Source organism: Salmo trutta, unplaced genomic scaffold (assembly GCF_901001165.1).
Source record: "Salmo trutta unplaced genomic scaffold, fSalTru1.1, whole genome shotgun sequence".
Classification (NCBI taxonomy): Eukaryota; Metazoa; Chordata; class Actinopteri; order Salmoniformes; family Salmonidae; genus Salmo; species Salmo trutta.
The window spans coordinates 800,985-828,890 of NW_021823154.1; the positions used below are offsets into that span (position 1 = coordinate 800,985).

At 42.7% G+C, this 27,906-nt stretch overlaps 2 protein-coding genes and 1 long non-coding RNA gene across 4 annotated transcripts in view; 2 read left to right on the forward strand and 1 right to left on the reverse strand.

Annotated features, from left to right (window-relative positions):
* Positions 1-8,464: 8,464 nt before the first annotated feature.
* LOC115189384 (NACHT, LRR and PYD domains-containing protein 3-like) lies at positions 8,465-20,066 on the forward strand (the record flags this gene model as incomplete). Its single annotated transcript, XM_029747954.1, has 12 exons — positions 8,465-8,549; positions 8,774-8,940; positions 9,042-10,842; positions 10,926-11,099; positions 13,003-13,176; positions 13,256-13,400; positions 13,584-13,612; positions 13,691-13,697; positions 13,743-13,954; positions 18,200-18,246; positions 18,383-18,947; positions 20,033-20,066. Coding segments are annotated over exons 1-12 (3,426 nt in total), but the record flags the coding sequence as incomplete, so codon positions are not given.
* A 174-nt stretch (positions 20,067-20,240) lies between these two features.
* LOC115189426 (NACHT, LRR and PYD domains-containing protein 1b allele 3-like) lies at positions 20,241-27,170 on the forward strand. 2 transcript variants are annotated; one of them, XM_029748054.1, is made up of 9 exons: positions 20,241-20,268; positions 20,867-20,904; positions 21,551-21,615; positions 23,171-23,385; positions 23,564-23,823; positions 23,979-24,104; positions 24,195-24,327; positions 24,411-24,440; positions 26,329-27,170. In XM_029748054.1, the coding sequence occupies exons 3-9, from the start codon at positions 21,608-21,610 to the stop codon at positions 26,661-26,663; spliced, it is 1,107 nt and encodes a 368-aa protein (XP_029603914.1). In that variant the 5' UTR covers positions 20,241-20,268; positions 20,867-20,904; positions 21,551-21,607; the 3' UTR covers positions 26,664-27,170. The 2 variants fall into 2 exon arrangements, with proteins under 2 accessions (XP_029603914.1, XP_029603913.1); XM_029748053.1 differs by lacking the exons at positions 20,241-20,268; positions 20,867-20,904 and having other exon boundaries at positions 21,240-21,615.
* LOC115189453 (uncharacterized) overlaps positions 26,380-27,906 on the reverse strand; it is a 13,075-nt gene continuing 11,548 nt past the window's right edge. The window contains exons 2-3 of the long non-coding RNA XR_003876912.1: positions 26,696-26,699; positions 26,380-26,390 (exon numbers count right to left, since the gene is read on the reverse strand). This is a non-coding gene — a long non-coding RNA (uncharacterized LOC115189453). The remainder of the gene's footprint in view (positions 26,391-26,695; positions 26,700-27,906) is intronic.

Genomic DNA, 27,906 nt, shown 5'->3' on the forward strand with positions numbered 1-27,906 from the left:
TAATGGTAATGACATTGCAGGCTCTGTGTGTCTTTAAGCACCGTGCTCTGTCACTCCATCCTTGCTCTGTGTGTGTGTGTGTGTGTGTGTGTGTGTGTGTGTGTGTGTGTGTGTGTGTGTGTGTGTGTGTGTGTGTGTGTGTGTGTGTGTGTGTGTGTGTGTGTGTGTGTGTGTGTGTGTGTGAGAGAGCTTTTCTTTGACTGTTTGGAGAAATGACTGATTTACAGTTCATGATTTACAGTTCATGAGGGTTGCCTAATCACACATATGAAGTTGTGGAAATATCTGACCTTTTTACCCTTCACTACAGCCCCCATGACACCATTTTGAGGCACTTCTGGTTGACACAGGAAGCTAAAAGTGAACACATATCCTCCTTGGGTTAGGCTCTTATAGAATTTTGAGTTTTAAGTCTTTACGTTAAGAACTGACTTATTTACAGAGGGTTGAACAAGTTTGTGTTGTTTCAGAAAATCACAGAAATCTCACAGAGCTCCAAAACCCACCTTAACGGATTCATCTGAACACGCTGCAACTGGATCTGTAACTTTTTTGAAAAACCCTCCTTTTTTTGAATATCACCAATTTGACATTGTACAATTTCTCTTAACCTGTTGGATTTACCCTAGGATAGGGGGCGCCACAGCGCATTTTGGAAAAAAATCGTTCCCATTTTCAACGGCCTACTAATCAAAGTCAGAAGCTAAGACATGCATATACTTATTTTATATGGATAGAAAACACCCTGAATTTTCTAAAACTGTTTGAATGGTGTCTGTGAGTATAACAGAACTCGTATGGCAGTCAAAACCCCGAGACCGATTGAACCAGGAAGTGGAAATCTGAATTGTGGACTCGACTTCACAGCCTTACCTATAAATCACAACGTAAAAAAATGAAAATTGAGCACTTTCCAGTGCTTCCACTAGATGTCCCCAGTCTTTACAAAGTGTTTTGAGGGTTCTGCGGTGGAAACTCAGTGAAAGAGACGATGTGGCAATTGGTCACAGTCGGAGGGCCATGAGCATTGTGACGTTGGCGGCCGTGTCTGCCCCCACCTTTGGAAGTTTTTTGAAACACAATGAAATCGTCCCACTCGAATCTGATTGGCTCTCTTGTTGAAACAGGCCCTGACGATTACTTGATACAACGTTTGACATGTTTGAACGACCCTAACTTACCGTAAACAGTCATTTTGCGTTAGACAGCTGCCGCCCACGGATCAACATTTGATTACAGCCTTAGGACGCGCTAACAAGAGGAAGCTAATGGAACATAAAGCATGGACTTTTTCGACCGAAAATACATTTGTCATGGACCTGGGACATCGGGAAGTGATTTCTGATGAAGACAACTAAAGGTGAGGGATTATTGGCGATATTATACAATATCAGATGTTACGTGCTATTGTTCACAGGTGGCGCCGAGCTAGGTTTTCGAGCTCAATTTCTGGGTATCGCATCCCATTTGATCTCAAAGTGTGATTACCCTGTAAAGTTAATTTAAAATCTGTTTTGACAGGTGTTTTCAAGAGATATTCATCTATAAATCTTAGATTGACAATATATATTAAAAAAATCGTTTTCGAATAGTAATTTATAAAATTGTAGCACTGTTTCCCGGGACGCATTATATGGGAAAATAGTTAGTCAACCTCAGGTGCCGATGTAAAATGCTGTTTTTATATAGAAATATGACCTTTATTGAACAAAAGATTGCATGCTGTGTGTAACATGATGTCCTAGGTGTGTCATCTGATGAAGTTTGTAAAAGGTTAGTGCTGCATTTAGCTGTTTTTTGGTTATATGTGATGGGTGTGCTTGCTCGGAAAATTCATATGATGCGACTTTTACAATGTACTCCTCTAACATAATCTAATATTGTGCTTTTCCTGTAAAACCTTTTTGAAATCGGACAACGAGGGTCGATTCAAGAGAGGTGTATCTATAAAACGATATGAGACAGCCCTATATTTGAAAAAAAAAAAATATTGAATTTCGTTATGCTAATGTCGCTAGGAGTTTTCGCTGGAAAATGATCCCGCTAACGGGATGGTAGGCTGAAGAAGTTTTAAATGACGATAGATAAATGTCTGGTTCTTTTTTTCCTGACATCGTAGGCTTATGTACTTTGACGTGAAGTGGTCAAATTAGCGCTCAATTTTCATTTTTGACCTTTATTCCCAGAAAAATGGCCTTAACTCAAAAAGCGTTGAGGCCTCGACTCCATCTTGTTCGGGACCAACTGCCCATTATGCCAAACCAATGCTCACCAAGTTTCGTCTTCGAAGTCTTTTCCGTTTAGGAGAAAAGGCCACGTCGTGATTGGTGATGTTTGTTACATTTGCAATATGATTCCATTCGCCCTCCTGTGGTATAATTCGGGACAGGTGAGAAATGACCAAAATGTGAACATTTTATAAAACGGTAACCGAATGTCCGAGAGACTCCGTTCGATGACTTCCCGGAAGATCCGGCCGCGGTGCACGGCCCGGCGCCGTCTGCGAATTTTACAAATGTTCGCGGACGTCTAGTAAGGGACCGTACATTTGCAATATGGACTTTCTCATCAACCATACAGCAAGTGCCGAAATGTTCCCTTGATGTATGTAAGGAAGGGAGATGACGAGGGCTTTTGGTTCGGGCGCAGACTGGACAGGAGACTACGTAATCCCTTACGTCGGATGCCAGTGAGGACCACCATAACTTCCGGGCTAGAAGTTCGGGGGTTCGTGTAATGTCCAGATGTCCTGACCCCAAGGACATGTGACAACATTGCATCAGTTGGGGGTCTAACAGCTGCTGGCATGAAACTATTCCCAGCTGGTGTCTCAGGAGGAGCCGGGTCTGAGGTTAGGGCTTCTTGTATGGCAGAGTGAATCTCCCACTGTACCGGTACCATAATGCAAGAGGAAGGAAGTATGGGTGTAGGGTCTGAGTTACTGGTCGGAAGGTCAGACTGGCAAGAGAGAGCATCAGCTTTTACGTTTTTCTTTCCAGGGATGTAAGTAACATGAAAATGGACACGTGTGAAGAATAGAGCCCAGCGGGCTTGTCTGGAGTTTCTCTTGGCCCCTCTGATATATTCCAGATTACGATGAGCTGTTAGGGGATGTTTGCACCCTTCAACTAGTGGCGCCACTCCTCGAGGGCTAGCTTGATGGAGAGGAGTTCTCTGTTTCCCACATCGTAATTCCTCTCAGCGGGGGATAACTTCCTCGAGAAGAAGGCACAGAGATGTGATTTGGAAGGTGTTCCCACCCGCTGAGAGATTATGGCTCCTACTTCAGAGGCATTCACCTCCAGGGTGAAAGGAAGGGTCAGATCAGGTTGGCGAAGGGCAGGAGCTGAGGTAAACAGGCATTTCAAGTTGAACGCAGTCAGGGCGGTATCAGTCCATTGAAGGGTCCGGGTCTTTTGGCTGGTAAGGGGAGTGGCAGTAGAACTGAAGTTCTGAATGAACCGGCGATAGAAGTTGGCGAACCCAATGAAATGGAGTTCCTTAACGGTGGTGGGTTTGGGCCTGTTACTGATGGCGGTGACTTTGTTCTCATCCATGCTGACCCCGCCTTGTGTCAGCATGAAGCCGAGGAAGCTTACATGGACAAGGAAGCTTGTCAGTCTTCACATAAAGGTTATGGTGAAGCAGCCGTTGAAGAACCTTTTTCACATGCTTTACGTGTTCCTTCGGGGAGTAGGAGTAAATCAGGATGTCATCAATGTAGACGATGAGAAAGCGATTGATCATATCCTGGCAAACCTCGTTCATAAAGGATTGGAAGACGGCAGAGGCATTCGTAAGGCCGTAGGGCATAACCAGGTATTCATAGTGCCCTCGAGCAGTGATAAAGGCTGTCTTCCATTCGTCGCCTTCACGTATACGGACAAGGTTATATGCACTTCGCAGGTCGAGTTTAGTATAGATGTTGTTGTTCAAGGGTCTCTGGGATCAGAGGAAGAGGGAAACGGTTCTTGACCGTGACGTAATTCAGGGAACGATAATCAATACATGGACGGAGACCACCGTCCTTTTTAACAACAAAGAAGAAACTGGACGCAGTCGGGGAAGAAGGACGAATGAAACCTTTTGAGTGATTCATCAATGTAGTTCTCCATTGCCTCATTTTCCGGGATAGATAGGGGGTAAACACGGCCATTCGGTGGGGACACTCCAGGGAGTAAGTCAATAGCACAGTCTCCTAGGCAATGTGGTGGCAGAGTGGAGGCCTTGACTTTGCTGAAGACGTTGCTGTACTGGGCGTATTAGATGGTATGGTGGGTGGCACTGCCGAGGCAGAGTCCTCAATGATGGTGTCTCTGCAGGGTAGGCTGAGACAACTGGAGAAGCAGGTAGAAGCTAAGGACAGTAGTTCACCTCGTCTCCACGAGATGGCAGGGTCGTGACGACAAAGCCAGGGGTGTCCCAGGTTGAGTGGCTATTTGGGGGATGAGAGGTCCATGAGTTGAATGGTTTTGGTGTGGAAGACTCCAATCTGGAGGGTGACGCTCTGTGTCAGGTGCGTGATGAAGCCCGTGCCCAATGGCTGCCCGTCCAGTGTGTTAATCCTTAAGGGAGGGGTGACAGGTGTTAGAGCAATGTCAAGCTCTTGTACTAGCTGGTGATCGATAAACTTACCTGCTGCTCCCAAATCTCTCAAGCCTTCTATATACTTGGCATCCCCCTTCACGGTCATCAATATTGGGACGGAGAATTGCTTCTGGGAGACATTTAGAAATAAGGACACGTCTACCTACATGGCAGCGGAGGGACCCTTCTCATCGCTCCATGGGAGGCGAACAGAGCAATGGCTGAGTAGATGATCTTTCCCTCCACAGTATAGGCAGAGCCCTTCTTGGATCCGCTTTTGACAGTCGATACACGGGAGAGGAGCATGGCCCAACTGCATGGGCTCTGGAAGACTGACAGGATGACGGAATCATGGAAAGAGAAGGTTTCGGGTTCCTGGGTGGCAGAGTTCTACGGTGGTCGGCGATGAGGTGGTCGATGGCGATACGAATGTATTGATTTAAATCCTGAAGGTCACCTCTACAGGCCAGCTCTGCCTGAATTTCCCTGTTGAGCCCTCTTCGGTAGACGGTAAGTAAAGCAGCCTCATTCCATTCACTCCCAGCAGCCATGGTGTGGAACTCGAAGGCGTACTCGGCAGCTGAATTGCGTCCTTGATGAAGTTCTATGAGGATGTCTCCTATAGGACGACCGGAGGGGAGTGATCGAATACCTCTTTGAAGAGGGTGTGGAAATGGGTCTCGGATCTGAGTTCTGTGCTGTTGGCAGTCCACATGGCGGTGGCCCAATCCAGGGCTTTGCCTGTGAGTAGAGACACAACAAAATCCACCATGCTCTTGTCGGTGGAGAAGATAGTGGGGTTGTGCTCAATGTATTTGCTGCATTGCATCAGAAATCCCTGACATTTCCCAGGTGAACCGTCATAATTTCCAGGCATGGATATGAACGAAGGAGGGCTATGGGTTACAATACCTGGCATCGGAAGAGTAGGGATAGGCTGGCGGAGAAGATTGCAAATTTCCCCCATAAACTCCTCTTGCTGGGTTAGGCGCCGCAGTAGCACCGCTGAATCCATTCCGTTTTTAGGTGAGGTATTTTGTAATGAATATTCAGGGGAAAACAGTGTAGATTCACGCAGAGCGCAGCAGATGTTGATTAAGCCTTCGCAGAAGGCAGGAATCATGGTCACAAGCAGACAATGGTCAAATACAGGTAGAAAGTCAAAGAAATCAAACAATACCTCACAACCTTACAAACAGAAAACTCTGAACTAAATAGGGAGCTGATGAGATCAGGTGAGAAACGAACACAGGTGAAATCAACGAACAAAATTGAAAGACAGGGCTACGTTCCAGAACACAAAGAAACAGGGCTACGTTCCAGAACACAAAGAAACAGGGCTACGTTCCAGAACACAAAGAAACAGGGCTACGTTCCAGAACATAAAGAAACAGGGCTACGTTCCAGAACACAAAGAAACAGGGCTACGTTCCAGAACACAAAGAAACAGGGCTACGTTCCAGAACACAAAGAACCAGGGCTACGTTCCAGAACACAAAGAAACAGTGCTACGTTCCAGAACACAAAGAAACAGGGCTACGTTCCAGAACACAAAGAAACAGGGTTACGTTCCAGAACACAAAGAAACAGGGCTACGTTCCAGAACACAAAGAAACAGGGCTACGTTCCAGAACACAAAGAAACAGGGCTACGTTCCAGAACACAAAGAAACAGGGCTACGTTCCAGAACACAAAGAAACAGGGTTACGTTCCAGAACAAAGAAAAAGCAGAACCTTACACTTGGTATAGAATAAATACCTACCAGCTACATTAACTGTCTGTAATGTCTACTTGGTAAATGTTCGTAATGTCTACTACCGTCTTTCAATCTAAACTGTTACGTCTTTTTAGTTGTGTGTACCCCAGGTAGACTAGCTGTTGTTATGTAGTCAGTGGATCCAACCAGGTAGACTAGCTGTTGTTCTGGAGTCAGGGGATCCAACCAGGTAGACTAGCTGTTGTTCTGGAGTCAGGGGATCCAACCAGGTAGACTAGCTGTTGTTCTGGAGTCAGGGGATCCAACCAGGTAGACTAGCTGTTGTTATGGAGTCAGGGGATCCAACGAGGTAGACTAGCTGTTGTTATGGAGTCAGCTAATGGGAACCCACGTCAAATCAAATGAATAACATATTGGACTGTGTATGTTTAAATGCAACATGAAGTCTCTGTTTAAACTCTGACCACAGACAGTAAATGTGTTGTCATTGTTAACTTCTCTAGGGCCAGTGGGACGATTTCATCCCACCTACGTAACAGCCAGTGAAATCCTGTGGCGCGTTATTCAAATACCTTAGAAATGCTATTACTTCAATTTCTCAAACATATGACTATTTTACAGCATTTTAAAGACAAGACTCTCGTTAATCTAACCACACTGTCCGATTTCAAAAAGGCTTTACAACGAAAGCAAAACATTAGATTATGTCAGCAGAGTACCCAGCCAGAAATAATCAGACACCCATTTTTCAAGCTAGCATATATATATATCACAAAAACCCAGAAGACAGCTAAATTCAGCACTAACCTTTGATGATCTTCATCAGATGACAACCCTAGGACATTATGTTATACAATACATGCATGTTTTGTTCAATCAAGTTCATATTTATATCAAAAACCAGCTTTTTACATTAGCATGTGACGTACAGAACTAGCATACCCTCCGCAAACTTCCGGTGAATTTACTAAAAATGTACTAAATTACTCACGATAAACGTTCACAAAAAGCATAACAATTATTTTAAGAATTATAGATACAGAACTCCTCTATGCACTCGATAGGTCCGATTTTAAAATAGCTTTTTGGTGAAAGCACATTTTGCAATATTCTAAGTAGATAGCCCGGCATCACAGGGCTAGCTATTTAGACACCCAGCAAGTTTAGCCTTCACCAAACTCCGATTTACTATTAGAAAAGTTTGATTACCTTTGGTGTTCTTCGTCAGAATGCACTCCCAGGACTTCTACTTCAATAACAAATGTTGGTTTGGTCCCAAATAATCCATTGTTATATCCAAATAGCGGCGTTTTGTTCGTGCGTTCAAGACACTATCCGAAAGAGTAAATACGGGTGACGAGCATGGCGCATTTCGTGACAAAAAAAATCTAAATATTCCATTACCGTACTTCGAAGCATCTCAACCACTGTTTAAAATCAATTTTTATGCCATTTTTCTCGTAAAAAAGCGATAATATTCCGACCGGGAATCTGCATTTAGGTAAACAGACGAAAGAAAATAAAGCACAGGGTCGACTCGTACACGGGCCTAAGCCCATTGTCCTCTGATCGGCCACTTGCCAAAGGCGATAATGTGTTTCAGCCTGGGGCTGCCTCGATATCATTCAGCTTTTTCCCGGGCTCTGAGAGCCTATGGGAGCCGTAGGAAGTGTCACGTTACAGCAAAGATCCTCAGTCTTCAATAAAAAGAGCCAAGATGAACAACAACTTGTCAGACAGGCCACTTCCTGGTCAGAATCTTCTCAGGTTTTTGCCTGCCATATGAGTTCTGTTATACTCACAGACACCATTCAAACAGTTTTAGAAACTTTAGGGTGTTTTCTATCCAAAGCCAATAATTATATGCATATTCTAGTTACTGGGCAGGAGTAGTAACCAGATTAAATCGGGTACGTTTTTTATCCGGCCGTGTCAATACTGCCCCCTAGCCCCAACAGGTTAATGGTTCTTCAATGTTCAGAAATATTGACTGTTCTGTTATCTTTTATTGTAGCTGAGTGAGCTGTGACTTACATCTAAAATGAGCCTCTCTGGGGAGAGAGAGGAGACCACTGCCTCTAAAATGAGTCTCTCTGGGGAAAGAGAGGAGGGGACCACTGCCTCTAAAATGAGTCTATATGGGGAGAGAGAGGAGGGGACCACTGCCTCTAAAATGAGTCTCTCTGGGGAGAGAGAGGAGGGGACCAATGCCTCCAAAATTACCCAAGACACCAGTTCTATGAGGTAAGTGATTCAATGTAAAATATACAGTTCTCTTAATGATATAAAACTCAGAGAAAAGTGTTCCCAAATGACATAAAATGTTGGTCTACATCATTCACTTAAAACTGTATCTTTATAAAGAAACATCAGGACTTATAGATGTTCCATTATACAGTTGTTGAAAGGAAGTAGATGAGGTATTGATGTGATATTGATGAGGTGATCTGCCTCCCTGTTTTGTTCAGTGTTCAGAAGCCCAGAGCAGAGTCACCTACAACCAGCCTGCTATCAATGAAGAGTGATCAGCCACCTGCTTTCAGCCAGGAACCATTACCAGATGACAATAAGGAAGTGGAGAGTTTGGACAGTGAGGATGTATTAAAGATCACAGACAACCTTCTGGACAGAAGAAGTAAGACTGTGTTTCATACAATATTACAAAGAATGGTACAAAGGCCCTTATAAAACACACACACAAACTTATGAGTCCCAACTCTCATTGTTTTCCTACAGGTCAAACTCTTCTGACTGTCCAACAAGACATTAAGGCTAAACTGAAATACAAGTATCAACACATATCTGAAGGAATTGGACACCATGGAAACCAAAGTCTGTTCAAGGACATCTACACAGAGCTCTACATCACAGAGGGTGGAAGTGGAGGGCTCAATAATGAACATGAGGTTAGACAGATTGAGATGGCATCCAAGAAACAAACCACACAAGAGACACCAATCAAATGCAACGACATCTTCAAGCCTTTACCTGGACAAGACAAACCTATCAGAACTGTGCTGACAAAAGGAATCGCTGGTGTTGGAAAAACAGTCTCTGTGCAGAAGGTCATCCTTGACTGGGCAGAGGGAAAAGCAAATCAGGATGTTAATTTCATGTTTCCTCTTCCTTTCCGTGATTTGAACCTGAAAAAGGACCAATACAGTCTGATGCAACATATTTCCCACTACTTGTCAGAGCTGAAAGAGATTGACAGCATTGAAGATGGTGAAACAAAAATTGTTTTCATTTTTGATGGTCTGGATGAGTGTCGACTTCCTCTAGACTTCAAAAACAATGAGAAATGCTGTGATGTCACGAAGCCAACCTCAGTGGATGTGCTGCTGACAAATCTTATCAAGGGGAATCTGCTTCCCTCTGCTCTCCTCTGGATAACCTCACGGCCTGCAGCAGCCAATCAGATCCCTCCTGAGTGTATTGACCAGGTGACAGAGGTACGAGGGTTCAATGATCCACAGAAGGAGGAATACTTCAGGAAGAAAATCCCAGATCAGAATCTGGCCAATGATATCATCAAACACATGAAGACATCAAGGAGCCTCCATATCATGTGCCACATACCAGTCTTCTGTTGGATATCAGCCACTGTGCTTGAGATGATACTGAAAGAGGCAGAGAAGGATGAAGTCCCCAAAACTCTGACCCAGATGTACTCACACTTCATATTCATCCAAATCATTGTGAAGAACAGGAAGTACAACATAGCCACAGAGACAAACCCAAAGGAACTGTCTCAGTCAGACAAAGACATGATCCTGAAACTGGCAAAGCTGGCTTTCCAACAGCTGCAGAAGGGCAACCTGATCTTCTATGAGGAGGACCTGAGAAAGTGTGGCCTTGATGTCACAGAGGCATCAGAGTACTCAGCATTATGTACTGAGATCTTTAAAGAAGAATCTGGCCTGTACCAAGACAAGGTCTACAGCTTTGTGCATCTGAGCATTCAGGAGTTTCTAGCAGCAGTGCATGCTATAGAATCATGTCTGGACAAGAAGGAAAATGTTTTCTCCCCTACTGGTGATGATGAAGAGAAGGAGTCAATCCAGTTGTCTGACTTACACAGGAGAGCAGTGGACCAGGCCTTGAAGAGTGAGAATGGACACCTGGACTTGTTCCTCCGCTTCCTTCTGGGTCTCTCACTGGAGTCCAATCAGAATCTGTTACGAGGCCTTCTGACACAGACAGGAAGTACAACACAGACCAATGACGAAACAGTTGAGAGAACAGTCAGGTACCTTTCAGACAACATCGAAAGGGAATCCTCACCAGAAAGGATCATCAACTTGTTCCACTGTCTGAATGAACTTGGTGCCAACTCTCTAGTTGAAGACATGCAGACCTCCCTGCATTCAGGAACTCTTTCAGAAATAAAACTAAAACCTGACCAATGTTCAGCCCTGGCCTACCTGTTACTGATGTCAGAGGAGGTGTTGGAGAAGTTTAAACTGAAGAGATACAACACATCAGAGAAAGGTTATCAGAGGTTAATGCCGGTAGTGAAAACCTGCAAGAGAGCACTGTAAGTTCTGTTATTGAGTTGATGTTTACAGTATCGTTATTCTGGAGGATTTGTATATCTAACAGATTATCTCCTCTCTCCAGACTGGATGGCTGTAAACTGACATATAAATCCTGTGAGACTCTGGCCTCAATTCACCAGACACCAAACTGCCCTCTGAGAGAACTGGACCTCAGCTACAATGACCTGGAAGACAGAGGACTGGAGCTGCTCTGTGTTGGACTAACCAGTCCACTCTGCAACATACAGACACTAGTGTGAGTTAACTTTCTTCAGTATCCACTGTTTCTTTGTTGTTTATTTATTCATAGTTATTATGAATGTTAACATTATTTGAACGTATACATAACATGTGATAAATGTATTAAACAAATGTAACGACTCTTTTGGTGTGGCTAGCAGGATGGAACAATATCAGTCTAAGACATAGGAGATTAAACCTGCTAGGCTGGCATATTTATTCAAAATAATAGAATCACAAAGGTTCTCAAGCTGTAACTGAAAACAAAAGGCTCTAATGATCTGAAATTAGAGTTAGACTTAACTTTAATGAAAACTAGCTAGGCTGCTACCCAGTTTCACTTGCAGTCCAGCTTGTTTTCCTGTGGAGACCACAATATCCAGCCAGGAACTCTCTCTTGCTGAACTAAAGCAACACCTTAAATGTCCCCAGGTGCGTTGCAGCATAACGAGGCTAAGTGGTCTCAGGTGTGGATATAGCCCTGCAGCCTAGCTTGCTGCAGCCTACAATGCTGGTTGTGGGGTGTGGCTGACGCTCAAAACAGTGGCTTTCCCCGGCCACATTACTGGAGGCACCACACAAAGGTTAAATATCTTGAGTGAGTTGGTATGTTTTTAACATGAGTTATTCCTCAGCATTGTTGAAGGCTCATTTCTGATTGGCTAGAAGGGCATTCTAGAATGCACAATCAAAACAGATAACGAGACAGTTGGAAAAGATATGATTTACATCTTAGTCATTTAGGAGACGCTCTTATCCAGAGCGACTTACATTTCATACATTTTTTTTTTCATACTGGCCCCCCGTGGGAATCGAACCCACAACCCTGGCGTTGCAAACACCATGCGTTGCAAACACCATGCTCTACCAACTGAGCTACAGATGATGTGATTAGCACCTATACATGCAGAGAGATCATGCAACAAAGTTACAGATAGCAAAACCCAAATTGGATACATTGTAAACACAGATCCAGTGAAGTAAATTGGATACATTGTAAACACAGGTCCAGCGAAGAAAGACGTAGCTAGCTAGCTAGCAATTTATTTGTTTTTTGCAGAGAATTTTTTTTTCAGAGCATTTGATGACTACTGTTGCAGATATGACGCTTTTGAGGGAGCATGCAATTGGCATGGTGACTGCAAGAATGTCCACCAGAGCTGTTTCCAGAGAACTCAATGTTTATTTCTCTACCATAAGCCGCATCCAACGTCGTTTTAGGTTTGCTGATGTCAACTTTGTGAACCGAGTGCCCCATGGTGGCGGGAGGGTTATGGTATGGACAGGAATAAGCTACGGACAATGAACACAATTGCATTTTATTAATGGCAATTTGAAAAGCACAGAGATACAGTGACGAGATCCTGAGGCCCATTGTCGTGCCATTCATCTGCCGCCATCACCTCATGTTCTCTCATGTCCTGCATACTCACCAGACATGTCACCCATTGAGCATGTTTGGGATGCTCTGGATCGAAAGTGTACGACAGCGTGTTCCAGTTCCCGCCGATATCCAGCAACTTCGCACAGCCATTGAAGAGGAGTGGGAGAACATTCCACAGGCCACAATAAACAGCCTGATCAACTCTATATGAAAGGAGATGTGTCGCGCTGCATGAGGCAAATGGTGGTCACACCAGATACTGACTGGTTTTCTGATCCACGCTCCTACTTAAAAAAAAGGTATCTGTGACCAACAGATGCATATCTGTATTCCCAGTCATGTGAAATCCATAGATTAGGGCCTAATGAATTCATTTCAATTAGTTGATTTCCTTATGAACTGTAACTCAGTTCAATCTTTGAAGTGGTTGCATGCTGAGTTTATATTGTTTTGTTCAGTGTACTTTGCTGTTATTCTGGCTGCAGAGGTCGAGACTGTGTTAGCAACGGTGTATCACCATATCTCCACTCTTCAGACTGTCTGGCTGTAACCTCACATATGAATCCTGTGAGACTCTGGCCTCAGTTCTGCAGACACCAAACTCCCCCGTGAGAGAACTGGACCTCAGCTACAATGACCTGGGAGACAGAGGAGTGGAGCTGCTCTGTGTTGGACTAACCAGTCCACTCTGCAACATACAGACACTAGTGTGAGTTAAATATCTTCAGTATGAGTTATTATGTGGATGTTTTAAACATGTGTTAATCATGTGTTCTTCTGCCCTCTAGTCTAGGTCAGTGTGGTCTGACAGAGGGTTGCTGTTCAGTTCTGGCCTCAGTCCTGAGTTCACCCAACTCACAACTGAAACAGCTGGAGCTGAGAGACAATGACCTGCAGGACTCAGGAGTTACACTGCTGTCTGCTGGACTGGAGGATCCTATAAACTACACACACTGGGGTAAGTACAGCTGTTTCAGTCAGGTCTGTACTGAGCTGAGTTACACTGCTGTCTGCTGGACTGGAGGATCCAGACTGTAAACACACACTGGGGTAAGTACAGCTGTTTCAGTCAGGTCGGTACTGAGCTGAGTTACACTGCTGTCTGCTGGACTGGAGGATCCAGACTGTAAACTACACACACTGGGGTAAGTACAGCTGTTTCAGTCAGGTCGGTACTGATCTTAGTAAAACAAATACTCTGAAAATCTAATATTTCATCCCAGTGTTTGTGTCATGGACAAATGTATTGGTGTCCTACAAGATGATTGACTCCAGTACACCAACCTAGACAGCTGTTGTGTGTCTCTCTGTAGGCTGTCTGGCTGTCTGGTCACAGAGGAGGGCTGTGCTGCTCTGTCTTCAGCTCTGAGGTCAAACCCCTCCCACCTGAAAGAGCTGGACCTGAGCTACAATCACCCAGGAGACTCTGCAGGGGTACTGCTTTCAGCTGCTCTGTTGGATCCCACATATAAACTGATGAAGCTGAAGTAAGTCAGAGTAGATGTCCTAATAGTGTGAGCAGCAGTCGTGTCATACAGGTACAATACCAATGATGTGAACCCTTTGGAATTACCTGGATTTCTGCATCAATTGGTCATCAAATTGGTCTGATCTTCATCTAAGTCACAACAATAGACAAATATAGTGTGCTTATACTAATAACACACAAATTATTGTACTTTTCATGTGTATATTGAATACATAATTTCACCATTCACAGTGTAGATTGGAAAAAGTATGTGAACCCCTAGGCTAATTACTTTTCATTAGTTGGCTAACCTGGATTCCAATCAATGAGACGAGATTGGAGATGTTGGTTAGAGCTGCCTTGCCCTATAAAAAAAACTCACAAAATGTGAGTTTGCTATTCACAAGAAGCATTGCCTGATGTGAACCATGCCTCGAACAAAATAGATCTCAGAAGACCTAAGATTAAGAATTGTTGACTTGCATAAAGCTGGAAAGGGTTACAAAAGTATCTCTGAAAGCCTTGATGTTCATCAGTCCACGGTAAGACAAATTGTCTATAAATGGAGAAAGTTCAGCACTGTTACCACTCTCCCTAGGAGTGGCTGTCCTGCAAAGATGACTGCAAGAGCACAGCACAGAATGCTCAATGAGGTTAAGAAGAATCCTAGAGTGTCAGCTAAAGACTTATAGAAATCTCTGGAACATGCTAACATCTCTGCTGACGGGTCTACGATATGTAAAACACTAAACAAGAAGGGTGTTCTATGGAGGACACCACGGAAGAAGCCACTGCTGTCCAAAAAAAAACATTACTACACATCCAAAGTTCGCAAAAGAGCACCTGAATGTTCCACAGCGCTACTGGCTAAATATTCTGTGGACAGGTGAAACTAAAGTTGAGTTGTTTGGAAGGAAGGAACACACAACACTATGTGTGGAGAAAAAAGGCACAGGACACCAACTTCAAAACCTCGTCCCAACTGGAAAGTATGGTGGAGGGAGCCTCATGGTTTGGGTCTGCTTTGCTGCCTCATGACCTGGACAGCTTGCTATCATAAACTTGGGAATACATTTTTCTGTTGATCAAGACATTTTGCAGGAAGGCTATCTGTCCGCCAATTTAAGCTCAACAGAAGTTTGGTGATGCAACCGGGCAATGACCCAAAACACAGAAGTAAATTAGAGTCCTGATCTCAACCCGATTGAGATGCTGTGGCATGACCTCAAGAGTCCGGTTCACACCAGACATCCCAAGAATATTGTTGAACTTAGACAGTTTGTAAAGAGGAATGCTCCAAAATTCCTGCTGACCATTGTGCAGGTCTGATCCGCAATGACAGAAAACATTTGGTTTGAGGTTATTGCTGCCAAAGGAGTGTCAACCAGTTATTAACCTCTCTCGGGTATGTGGGACGATTTCGTCCCACCTACGTAACAGCTACTGAAATTCCAGTGGCGCGATTTTTGAATCGTTAGAAATACTATTACTTCAATTTCTCAAACATATGACTATTTTACAGCTATTTAAAGACAAGAATCTCGTTAATCTAACCCCACTGTCCGATTTCAAAAAGGCTTTACAACGAAAGCAAAACATTAGATTATGTCAGCAGAGTGCCCAGCCAGAAAAAATCAGACAGCCATTTTTCAAGCTAGCATATCATGTCACATAAACCCAAACCACAGCTAAATGCAGCACTAACCTTTGATGATCTTCATCAGATGACACACCTAGGACATTGTGTTATACAATACATGCATGTCTGTTCAATCAAGTTCATATTTATATCAAAAAACAGCTTTTTGCATTAGCATGTGACGTTCAGAAAAAGCATAACCCCCGCAAACTTCCGGGGAATTTACTAACAGTTTGCTAAATTACTCACGATAAACGTTCACAAAAAGCATAACAATTATTTTAAGAATTATAGATACATTACTCCTCTATGCACTCGATATGTCCGATTTTAAAATAGCTTTTTGGATGAAGCACATTTTGCAATAATCTAAGTACATAGCCCGGCATTACAGGGCTAGCTATTTAGATACCCACCCAGGTCAGCCTCCACCAAAATCACATTTCCTATAAGAAAAATGTTCTTACCTTGCTTGTTCTTCATCAGAATACACTGCCAGGACTTCTACTTCAATAACAAATGTTGGTTTGGTCCCAAATAATCCATCGTTATATCCAAACAGCGACGTTTTGTTCGTGAGTTCTAGACACTATCAGAATGCTTCTTCACGGTCCCGCGCATGGCGCATTGGCGTGTCAAAAATGTCTAAATATTCCATTACCGTACTTCGAAGCATGTCAACCGCTGTTTAAAACCAATTTTTATGCCATTCAACTCGTAGATTAGTGATAATATTCCGACCGGGAGTATGCATTGAGCCTAAACAGCCGAATAAAATTTCTCCTCAGAAGCGACTCATGCACGCGCCTCATTCAAAGGTCCTCGGAGCAGCCACTTACAAAAGGTGATAATGTGTTTCAGCCTGAGGCTCCCTCGTAAACCTTCAGTTATTTCCCGGGCTCTGAGAGCCTATCGGAGCCCTGGGAATTGTCACGTTACAGCTAAGATCCTTACTTTTCAATAAAAAGATGCAAGACGCACGACTCCTTGGCAGACAGGGTACTTCCTGCTTGAAACCTTGTCAGGTTTTTGCCTGCCATAGGAGTTCTGTTATACTCACAGACACCATTCAAACAGTTTTAGAAAATTCAGAGTGTTTTCTATCCAAACCTGAACAATAATATGCATATTCTAGCTTCTGAGTTGGTGTAGGAGGCAGTTAAAAATGGGAACATATTTTTTCCAAAATTCTCAATACTGCCCCCTAGCCCAGACAGGTTAAATCAAATCAATAGTCTCAGAGTTGAACCATTTTCCAACTGTTCAGCCAAAACATACAGCTGTATGGTCTCCGTGGCCTATAGAGTTGTAGTTCTTAATCATTTCAACATGTAGCGTCAGCTCCATATTTTCTATCCTCTGGTAGAGTTGTAGTTTAACCAGCATCACCTGCCATGTTTTGGTCGTAGAAAATTTGACCATTTGCAACCTTAGCTTACACTGTGGTTTGCATGGTCTGGTGTGAATTGCGTCATGGGGGGCTTTTATACTTGAGTAGAAAAGGAGCGGGTCTCATCATGTTTGTACCCACCTGGGCGTGGCTACTGACTGAATAAATTACCGTAAAACAACCAATTCTCATTTAATCACATTGTTATCTTTCCAAAGTATTCTTATACTTATTAATTCATCTTGTACAACATTCAGAAGTAAACCTGACAGCTGGGAATTGTACACTTTTTGATTAAGAGATATAGTTATGTGTGTTTCTTGTCCTTCATGAGATCACCAAATGAAACACACGTTACATGACTTTCCCTTAAGTGTCCATGGAGCATTCCCACATTCTCAAAAATGGAAATATTGTTTAATTCTCCCATTTTGAGGATTAGGAGTTTCTAAAGTTCTTTGGTCTCCATGGGCTCTCTTACTCCATACTCCATGGCAGCGAAGAAAGAGAGTTTCTAGCAGGAATTTATGACCGTTGTAAAACCTGATGTGGGAGAGAGATTAAGAGGGGAGCCACGATATACACCCCAAAAGGGCCACATCGTGACAATGGTGTGTTCAATAAATACATGAAAACGTATAATTGTTTGTGTGTTATTAGTTTAAGCAGACTGTGTTTGTCTATTGTTGTCTAAATTTGATGACCAATTTATGCAGAAATCCAGGTAATTCCAAAGGGTTCACATACTTTTTCTTGCCACTGTATGTAGTGGAGAAGGTTCAGTAACATGAGGACATGATGGTAGAATTAAGGGGAAGTTTACTCAGCAGGCTGAGCACTCCAGCACAGCATACATCATCACCACATGAATACTCTTCTTCTGCATCTCTGATATCCTGTTGGAATTGTACTCCGTTCTGTATGTAGTAGGTAGGATAGAATACCTGTATGTCTCTAGTAATGAATTGTACTCCGTTCTGTATGCAGTGGGTAGGATAGAATACCTGTATGTCTCTAGTAATGAATTGTACTCTGTCCTGTATGCAGTAGGTAGGATAGAATACCTGTATGTCGCTAGTAATGAATTGTACTCCGTTCTGTATGCAGTAGGTAGGATAGAATACCTGTATGTCTCTAGTAATGAACTTGGATAGTGCAGCAGAACACAACAATATGGTTTAAATGTTGACTGCTTTATTAGGTCTTTGACAGCCAATAACCTGTTTGTCCTACAGTGTGGATCATGGTGGAGAGTGCAGGCTGAAATCAGGGCTAAGGAAATGTAAGTCTCTTTAATCCTAATTGACTGTATATTCAGAACTATAGTAACATAGTAACTAATCAATACTTGCACTGTAACTACAAAACAACATTTTATATGAAGAAGTGGTTTGATTAAACTCTCCTTTTGTCTACAGATGCCTGTCATCTCACCCTGGACCCAAATACAGTAAACCCACACCTGGTACTGTCTGAGGGGAACAGGAAGGTGACATGGGTGGCAGAGAAGCAGCATTATGAAGACCATCCAGACAGATTTGATTGTCTTTTCCAAGTTCTCTGCAGAGAAGGCTTATCTGGATCTGGGTGTCGTTATTACTGGGAGGTGGAGAAGGATGGTGACCAGATTTACATTGGTGTGGTGTACAAAGGAATGAAGAGGAAGGGAGATGAGGATGACAGTTGGATTGGACTCAATAGGAAGTCCTGGTGTTTATTCTGCTCTGATAGTGGTTATGACTTTTACCATCCTGGAGTCAGTGTCAGAAGATCCATCTCTGATCCTGTTCCTAACAGAGTTGGAGTGTATCTGGACTGGTCAGCTGGTACTTTGTCCTTCTATAGTGTGTCCTCCTCTGGTACACTGACACACCTTTACACAGAACACACCAGATTCACTGAACCCCTCTATCCTGGGTTTGGATTTGAGGTTTCCTCCTCTTCAGTGACTCTGTGTCAAATAGATGATCAACACAATCAAAGGTGAGTCATATAGCAATCAATCTAGGTACCATAATAACAAAATCCTCATCAATCATCCTACCAGGTATCAAGGTAAAACCAGATGCAGACACATCAAATTAACAATGGTTTAATATTCAACAGGGGCAGGCAATAGACAGCTCAAGGCAGGCAGGGGTCAGTAAACCAGAGGTAGGGCAAAGGTACAGGTCGGCAGGGTCAGGGTCAGGGACAGCCAGAGTGGTCAGGCAGGCGGGGTAAGAGTTAGGACAGGCAAGGGTCAAAACCAGAAGGGCGAGAAAATGAGAGACTGGGAAAAGCAGGAGCTGAGAACAAAAACGCTGGTTGACTTGACAAACAAGACGAACTGGCAACGGACAAACAGAGAACACAGGTATAAATACACAGGGGATGATGGGAAGATGGGCGACACCTGGAGGGGGGTGGAGACAATCACAAGGACAGGTGAAACAGATCAGGGTGTGACACATCCGTCAGTTAAAGATAGATATATCTGTGTTTCAATCCACCGCATCCACGTGAAAGGTGGCAGAGCTAGGGTGTTTAGATTAGTAGTAGTTAGATTAGTAGGGTGTTTTGTCAGGGGACTCATCTGAAGTCAGAACCGTCGATGTGCCAACTTCTGTTTGTAGCGTCCGAATCGGTTTGGCTACAAACTAATTTGACCCCACAATGGAAAGGGGAGATTCTCACGAACACGATGGTGTTCTCCATTTGAAGGTAGTGTTGTGCCAAACCCTAAAAAAGGGGTTAATCACTATGTGTAAAACATATTTCCAAAGCTTTCTTATATCTCCTACATGTAGGACAGACACTTCAAAACCTTCTCTTATGATTTATTTTTTGACTATCTTCTATGTGTTATTCAATGTGTTTCTACGGGCTTAGATTAGTAGTAGTTTGATTAGTAGTAGTGGTGTGTTTTAATGTGTTCTGTTGGACCTACAGACAGTTAGATTAGTAGTGGTGGTGTGTTTTAATGTGTTCTGTTGGACCGACAGACAGACTGTATGTATGCTATATAAAGCCTTTATAAGTTGTATTTAGTTTAATCACTAACTATCCTTCTGCTTTACCAACACCAGAGACCATGGTGGAGAGAGTTGTATCAAGCCTGGACCTGAGAACACCAGAGACCATGGTGGAGAGTGTTGGATCAACCCTGGACCTGAGAACACCAGAGACCATGGTGGAGAGTGTTGGATCAACCCTGGACCTGAGAACACCAGAGACCATGGTGGAGAGAGTTGGATCAAGCCTGGACCTGAGAACACCAGAGACCATGGTGGAGAGAGTTGTATCAAGCCTGGACATGAGAAATGTGAGTGTTACCTGATAATTGTTTTAAAATCAAAATACGATAAAAGCGTTCATTATAGTCCCAGGCAAGGAACACAATCATGATCTATTTGGTCAAAACAAACTTAAAGGTAGAGTCAGCAATATGACGTAGATGCACAAAGTAAACAGCATAGTGGGTCAATTTCTACAACAACTAAGAGTGTTGGAGCACAAGGCTAAACTTCTCCGCTGTTTTGGTTCCGTGACTAACACTCTGTAAGAGAGTGAAGAGAACCCTTCCACATAGGCAGATACTGTGTGTGACTGTGTGAGAGAGAAGTCAGGCATCTTGCTCATCACAATATCTGTGGTGCTGCTCGTACAACATCATTAGCTGACTCTACCTTTAAGCTCTCATCCTAGGATCTACCAGAAATCAGACCCCCAACATCTACAAAACATGCTTCCACAAACCTTAATTAATATAACACTAATGTCAGATTATGGTATGCTAATGAGTGTACATTCTGAGACTGTTGATCACTTATATTAATTTTTATTACAAGTCTATTTAATAATTATTCATTCACTATTCCATGACATTGCCCATTTTAAATAACAACTACTTTTAACTTCAGGGATTCCTCAGAGCTGTAAGACTTGTGAACATGTTGAGGTAAGTCATAATGTCAATTCTTACTTTTCTACATACCTGCAGGAGTCAGGCACAGTCTCAAAGCCAGGTGTGTACTGACCAACCATTCATACTGGGATATAGACAGTCCTGTGTTCTGCTTTAGTAATATAAACACAGTCTCAAAGCCAGGTGTGTACTGACCAACCATTCATACTGGGATATAGACAGTCCTGTGTTCTGCTTTAGTAATATAAACACAGTCTCAAAGCCAGGTGTGTACTGACCAACCATTCATACTGGGAAATATACAGTCCTGTGTTCTGCTTTAGTAATATAAACACAGTCTCAAAGCCAGGTGTGTACTGATCAACCATTCATACTGGGATATTGACAGTCCTGTGTTCTGCTTGTAGGCATGCAGGATTTTAGCTGTTTAGCATATTTTGTCATTAGACAGTTTAATTGATAAATCACCAGCATTCCATTTAACATTGAATAAATACATTAGATTAGTTACTTTGGTTAATGGGCCAGTTTCCCAGACACAGATTAAGTCTAGTCCTGGACCTTAAAGAACTTTCTATTGAAACTTCCTTTGAGCATGCTTTTTAGTCCAGCACTAGACTCAATCTGTGTCCAGGAAACAGGCCCCATATGTATTACTGACATGCTTGTCCTTGTTCAGGACTCCACACACTGGCTTCAGATTGAACCCTTGACTTCTGCTGTCCAGGGAGTGACAATGTTCAGGTAAAATAACTACTTTTAACCTCCCTGGGCAAGGTGGGACGTTTGTCAACAGCCAGTGGAATCGCGTGGCGCGAAATACAAACACCTCAAAAATGCTATAACTTCAATTTCTCAAACATATAACTATTTTACAACATTTTAAAGACAAGACTCTCGTTAATCTAACCACATTGTCCGATTTCAAAAAGGCTTTACAGCGAAAGCAAAACATTCAATTATGTCAGGAAAGTACCCTGCCAAAAATAATCACACAGCCATTTTCAAAGCAAGCATAAAAACCAAAACCACAGCTAAATGCAGCACTAACCTTTGATGATCTTCATCAGATGACACTCCTAGGACATGATGTTATACAATACATGCATGTTTTGTTCAATCAAGTTCATATTTATATCAAAAAACAGCTTTTTACATTAGCATGTGATGTTCAGAACTAGCATACCCACCGCAAACCTCCGGTGAATTTACAAAATTACTCACAATTAACGTTCACAAAATACATAACAATTATTTTAAGAATTATAGAGACAGAACTCCTTTATGCAATTGCGGTGTCAGATTTTAAAATAGCTTTTCGGCGAAAGCACATTTTGCAATATTCTGAGTACATAGCCCGGCCATCACGGCTAGCTAATTTGACACCCACCAAGTTTGGCTCTCACCAAACTCAGATTTACTATAAGAAAAATTGGATTACCTTTGCTGTTCTTCGTCAGAATGCAGTCCCAGGACTTCTACTTCAACAACAAATGTTGTTTTGGTTCCAAATAATCCATAGTTCTATCCAAATAGCTCTGTTTTGTTCGTGCGTTCAGGTCAGTATCCGAAGGGTGATGTGCGAGCGCATTTCGTGACAAAAAAATTCAAAATATTCCATTACTGTACTTCGAAGCATGTCAAACGCTGTTTAAAATCAATTTTTATGCTATTTTTCTCGTAAAATAGCGATAATATTCCAACCGGGCGACGTTGTATTCATTCAAAGGCTGAAAGAAAAAAATGGAGAATTCACATGAACGCGCATCTCCAGTGTCACTGTTCTCAGCCTGACCACTCACAAAATCTCCTGCTGTTTTTCGCCAAGAGACAGGAGAGACGTCATTCCACTTTCTGGCGCCTTCTGAGAGCCAATGGAAGCTTTAGAAAATGTCAAGTTTCAGCACAGATGCTGTATTTTCGATAGAGATGCCACAGAAGGAGAACAAATTGTCAGACAGGGCACTTCCTGTATGGAATCTTCTCAGGTTTTGGCCTGCCATATGAGTTCTGTTATACTCACCGACACCATTCAAACAGTTTTAGAAACTTTAGAGTGTTTTCAATCCAAATCTACTAATTATATGCATATTCTCATTTCTGGGCAAGAGTAGTAACCAGTTTAAATCGGGGACGTTTTTTATCCGGCCGTGCAAATACTGCCCCCTAGCCCCAACAGGTTTTAACATTTCATTCCACCTGCTAGTGTATTTCCCCATTACCTTTGGGAATAGTCTTCTAATCCAACCTCTCCATTTGACCATTGACCCTCTCTACCATATCTTGTTGTTGCCCTCAGGCACATGACACCCAAAGGGAGTTATGAGTGCACAGTGTCTGGGCTCCGCTGGCTGTGTGAGAGTGATGTCATTCTGAAGTATCACTTCCGGAACTGGGAACCCTACAGTCACCTTCTGAAAGACATGCAGTACACACAAGGTGGTCCATTGCTGGACATCACTATGGAGTTAGGTGAACTGGAGGAAGTTCATCTGCCACACTTTGTCTGTTTAGGTAAAACCATATAGAAATAGTATTCAGAAAGACATTTCCATGTCACTTCCTGAATTAATGAATGAACTATTCTGGGAGTTTGTGTTTACTGTGATCTGGTACTGAATATTCTTTGTGTTTTAGTTGGATGAATAATACAATATTTGTCTTTCTGTCTCCTTTTTATTGTGTGGTTCAGGGACCAACCCTTCCCTGAGGAATGAGATGAAGATTCTTCATGTCGAGGAACATGGAGTGTCTTTAGAGGAATTGCAGGAGGTCACCAGATTCCATGCTAAGATTCTCCATCCCAAGTTCTCAGCTATCTCTGTTATACTGAGCTATATCCTTTCTTGGAACGTAGATGTCCACTGTGAGCTGATGCTCTATCTGACAGTGAAAAAGCAAACATTAATTCCACGCCTATACCTGTTCCCCAGTAACCCCGGCCAAATACAGGTGAGGTATCATTATTATAGAGATGAACTTAACTAACCAGTGGTGCAGTTTATGTTGACACTCATTAAATGAATATAAGTGTTGCTAGTTTTCTGAATAATGTTTGAATTAGACTGTACATTGACTGGCTGTGTATTCCATGCCTCGTTTCACAGGCTGTGGAACAACAGGAAAAGTCTCAAGGGTCTTCAAGGATTCTCATCTCCAGACCAGAGCAGTCCTTCAAACTGAATAGTTCCTTCAGACTGAACATTCCCTGTTCTACCACCATCAATCCACCGGTACAGTTTTAGTAGACTAAGAACATGAATCTGACATTTAAGTCACATTTCTATGCATTAATCTATCTCTCTCTCTCCATCTCCCTCCAGAGGATTCATCTCATACATAGAGACGCCACACCAAGCTTTTTCAGGGCAGTTGTGAAAATGACAGGGGTTGACATTGAGATGCAGTTATTCAGTGATGATGAGAGGATAGCGTGGAAAGAAATTGTTCCAACAGGTAGGAGCACATGTCAATCATAACTTTGTACTTTTGTAACAGATGCTATTTAGAGTGATATAACCTCATTTTGTTTCTTTCAGATGAATACATCTCTGACATCCGTTCAACAAGTAAGTAAACATGAGAGTTACAGTGCATTCAGAAGGTATTCAGACCTCTTGACTTTTTCCACTTTTTTGTTACGTTACAGCCTTATTCTAAAATGGATTCAATTTTTTTCTTTCCTCATCAATCTACACATAATACCCCATAATGACAAAGCAAAAACTGATATACATTTACATAAGTATTCAGACCCTTTACTCAGTACTTGGTTGAAGCACATTTGGCAGTGATTACAGCCTCTCGTCTTCTTGGGTAATGAGCTACAAGCTTGGCACACTTGTATTTGGGGAGTTTCTCCCATTCTTCTCTGCATGTCCTTTCAATCTCTGTCAGGTTGGATGGGGAGTGTCACTGCACAGCTATTTTCAGGTCTCTCCAGCGATGTTAGATCGGGTTCAAGTCCGGACTCTGGTTGGGCCTCTCATGGACATTCAGAGACTTGTCCCGAAGCCACTCCTGTGTTTTCTTGACTGTGTGCTTAGGGTGATTGTCCTGTTGGAAGGTGAACATTTGCCTCAGTCTGAGGGCTCTGGAGTAGGTTTTCATCAAGGATCTCTCTGTACTTTACTCCGTTTGTCTTTCTCTTGATCCTAACTAGTCCCCCAGTCCCTGCCGCTGAAAAACATCCCAAACAGCATGATGCTGCCACCCTTATGCTTCACTGTAGGGATGGTGACAGGTTTCTTCCAGACGTGACGCTTGGCATTCAGGCCAAAGAGTTCAATCTTGGTTTCATCATACCGTAGGATCTTGTTTCTCATGGTCTGAGAGTCTTTACATGCCTTTTGTCAAACTCCAAGCAGGCTGTCATGTGCCTTTTACTGAGGAGTGGCTTCTGCCTGGCCACTCTGCCATAAAGGCCTGATTGGTGGAGTGCTGCAGAGATGGATGTCCTTCTGGAAGGTTCTCCCGTCTCCACAGAGGAACTCTGGAACTCTGTCAGAGTGACCATCGGGTTCTTGGTCACCTTCCTGACCAAGGCCCTTCTCCCCCGATTGGTCAGTTTGGCCGGGCGGCCAGCTCTAGGAAGAGTCTTGGTGGTTCCAAACTTCTTCCATATAAGAATGATGGATGTAACTGTGTTCTTGGGGATCTTCAATGCTGCAGATTATTTTTGGTATCCTTCCCCTGATCTGGGCCTCGAGATTTTCCTTTCTCAGAGCTCTACGGACTAATTCCTTCGACCTCATGGCTTGGTTTTTACTCTGACATGCACTGTCAACTGTGGGACCTTATATAGAAAGGTGTGTGCCTTCCAATCAATTGAATCTACCACAGTCTCACTCCAATTAAGTTGTAGAAACATCTCAAGGATGATCAATGGAAACAGGATGCACCTGAGCTCGATTTCGAGTATCAATGCATACTTATGTAAATAAGGTATTTCTGTTTTTTATCTTTAATACATTTGTAAAAAATTGCAAAACCCTGTTTTCGCTTTGTCATTATGGGATGTTGTGTGTAGATTGATGAGGAATTTTAGAAAAAGACTAACGTAACAAAATGTGGAAAAAGTCATACTTTCCGAATGCAATGTACAACCAAAGACTTGAGGGCCAGTCAACATGGTTTACTGTAGGACCTGGACTAGTCCTGATTATAAAATACTTTCTTCAAGAACAATGACTTCTCCTCCGGGACTTGATGTAGATTAGCCTGGTTCTGAATGGCCCAATGACATCTCCTCCAGGACTTGATGTAGATTAGCCTGGTTCTGAATGCTCCAGACTGTTTTTCTATGTCTGTGAAACCGGCCCTAAATGTGAATATGTAATATGTTCAGGTCGTTATTGTAAGATATGTTTTCTCAATACTTTTATTTTAGGAGTCTGCTTCTAAATGACTGAAATGTAAATGTACAAATGTAGTTATTTTGTAACCTGACTCTCTCAGGTGCTGTGTTGGGGGCAGGGCGTCCGGCTCAGCGCAGTCTGACTGGTTCTACAAAACTGCAGCTGCGTTCTGTACGGACAGAGTTTGTGAAACGAGTGTCAAGACCTGTCCTGAATGAACTGCTGGACGGACTCCTGCAACACACAGTCATCAACCAGGAGGAAATGGAGTCAGTGAAGGTGATAGCTGAGAGGGCAGAGAAGGCACGAGTCATCATCGACATGGTGTTGAGAAAAGGAAATGAGTCATGTTCCAGGATGATCAACCTTCTTGGGGAGCTGGACCCCTGTCTTTGCACAGAGCTTCAGATCAACAGTGTTGGGGTACCAACCTAATGGTAGAATGGATAGTAACAGTGTTGGGGTACCAACCTAATGGTAGACTGGATAGTATCATTGTTGGGGTAGCAACCTAATTGATAGTAACAGTGTTGGGGTACCATGCTAATGGTAGAATTGATAGTAACAGTGTTGGGGTAGCAACCTAATTGATAGTAACAGTGTTGGGGTACCAACTAGTGATGTGTGGGTCTCATCTGCAGTCCCCATGGTTAAATCCGTGGGTTTAGGGTCATGAAATACTGTGTGAATGAAGGGCGGGTGTCTGGCAGTCGGGTTGAATAAAGTGAAAACAATACCTTAAAAAACCCATAAATGTATCATTCTAGTGCAATTTACATTGAGGTTTTTCTTTCATTATTTTAAGCTATCTGGCATTAGTAAGTAAGTCTGAGCTATAGTACCTAACTGTATGTGCGCCAAATGCTTTTGGGAATGGTAAAAAAAACATATATGTTCAGATGGGGTTAAATAAATAAAACAAACCTGCACCTTTCAAAAAAATCGCTCCTCCATCTCTGCCTACATTTCATGTTTTATATTAGCTGGTTGGGGCCTCAGGTTTTCACTTCATAACATATAGTTGGGCGGTTGGGTTATTAGCAATAGAGGACTACCATGGCCAACCAATAGAGGACCGCCATGGCCAACCAATAGAGGACCGCCATGGCCAACCAATAGAGGACCGCCATGGCCAACCAATAGAGGACCGCCATGGCCAACCAATAGAGGACCGCCATGGAAACAAGTCATTGACTCACAATTTATCCTCTGTCATTTTGGGATATATCTGTTGCCTGGTGAAACAGTTGGATGTATTTTAAATAGTCAAATAAAAATAAATGAACTGTAGTGATCAGACTGCGACGTAGTACCCAGTTAACACACACATACTCACACATTTGTTTTGTTCTTCTAGCTTCGCGGGGATCTAACATTGATTTCCATTCAAAATCCTATTTTTTCTAACCCTTACCCTAACCTTAACCCATTTTAATTAACATTTTTAAATTAACCTTTATTTAACTTGGCAAGTCAGTTAAGAACAAATTCTTATTTACAATGACGGCCTAGGAACACTGGGGCAGAACGACAGATTTGAACATTTTACCCATAACCCTAATTGTAAACCTAACTCTAAACCTAACCTCTTACCCTAATTGTAAACCTAACTCTAAACCTAATTGTAAACCTAACTCTAAACCTAACCTCTTACCCTAATTGTAAACTTAACTCTAAA

Coding starts and splice junctions, on each gene's coding strand:
- LOC115189426 (XM_029748053.1), top strand. CDS start 21,467: ATGCTTTTTAGTCCAGCACTAGACTCAATCTGTGTCCAGGAAACAGGC. Junction 23,824..23,978: donor GTAACCCCGGCCAAATACAG/GTGAGGTATCAT, acceptor CTCGTTTCACAG/GCTGTGGAACAACAGGAAAA. Junction 24,105..24,194: donor CTACCACCATCAATCCACCG/GTACAGTTTTAG, acceptor ATCTCCCTCCAG/AGGATTCATCTCATACATAG.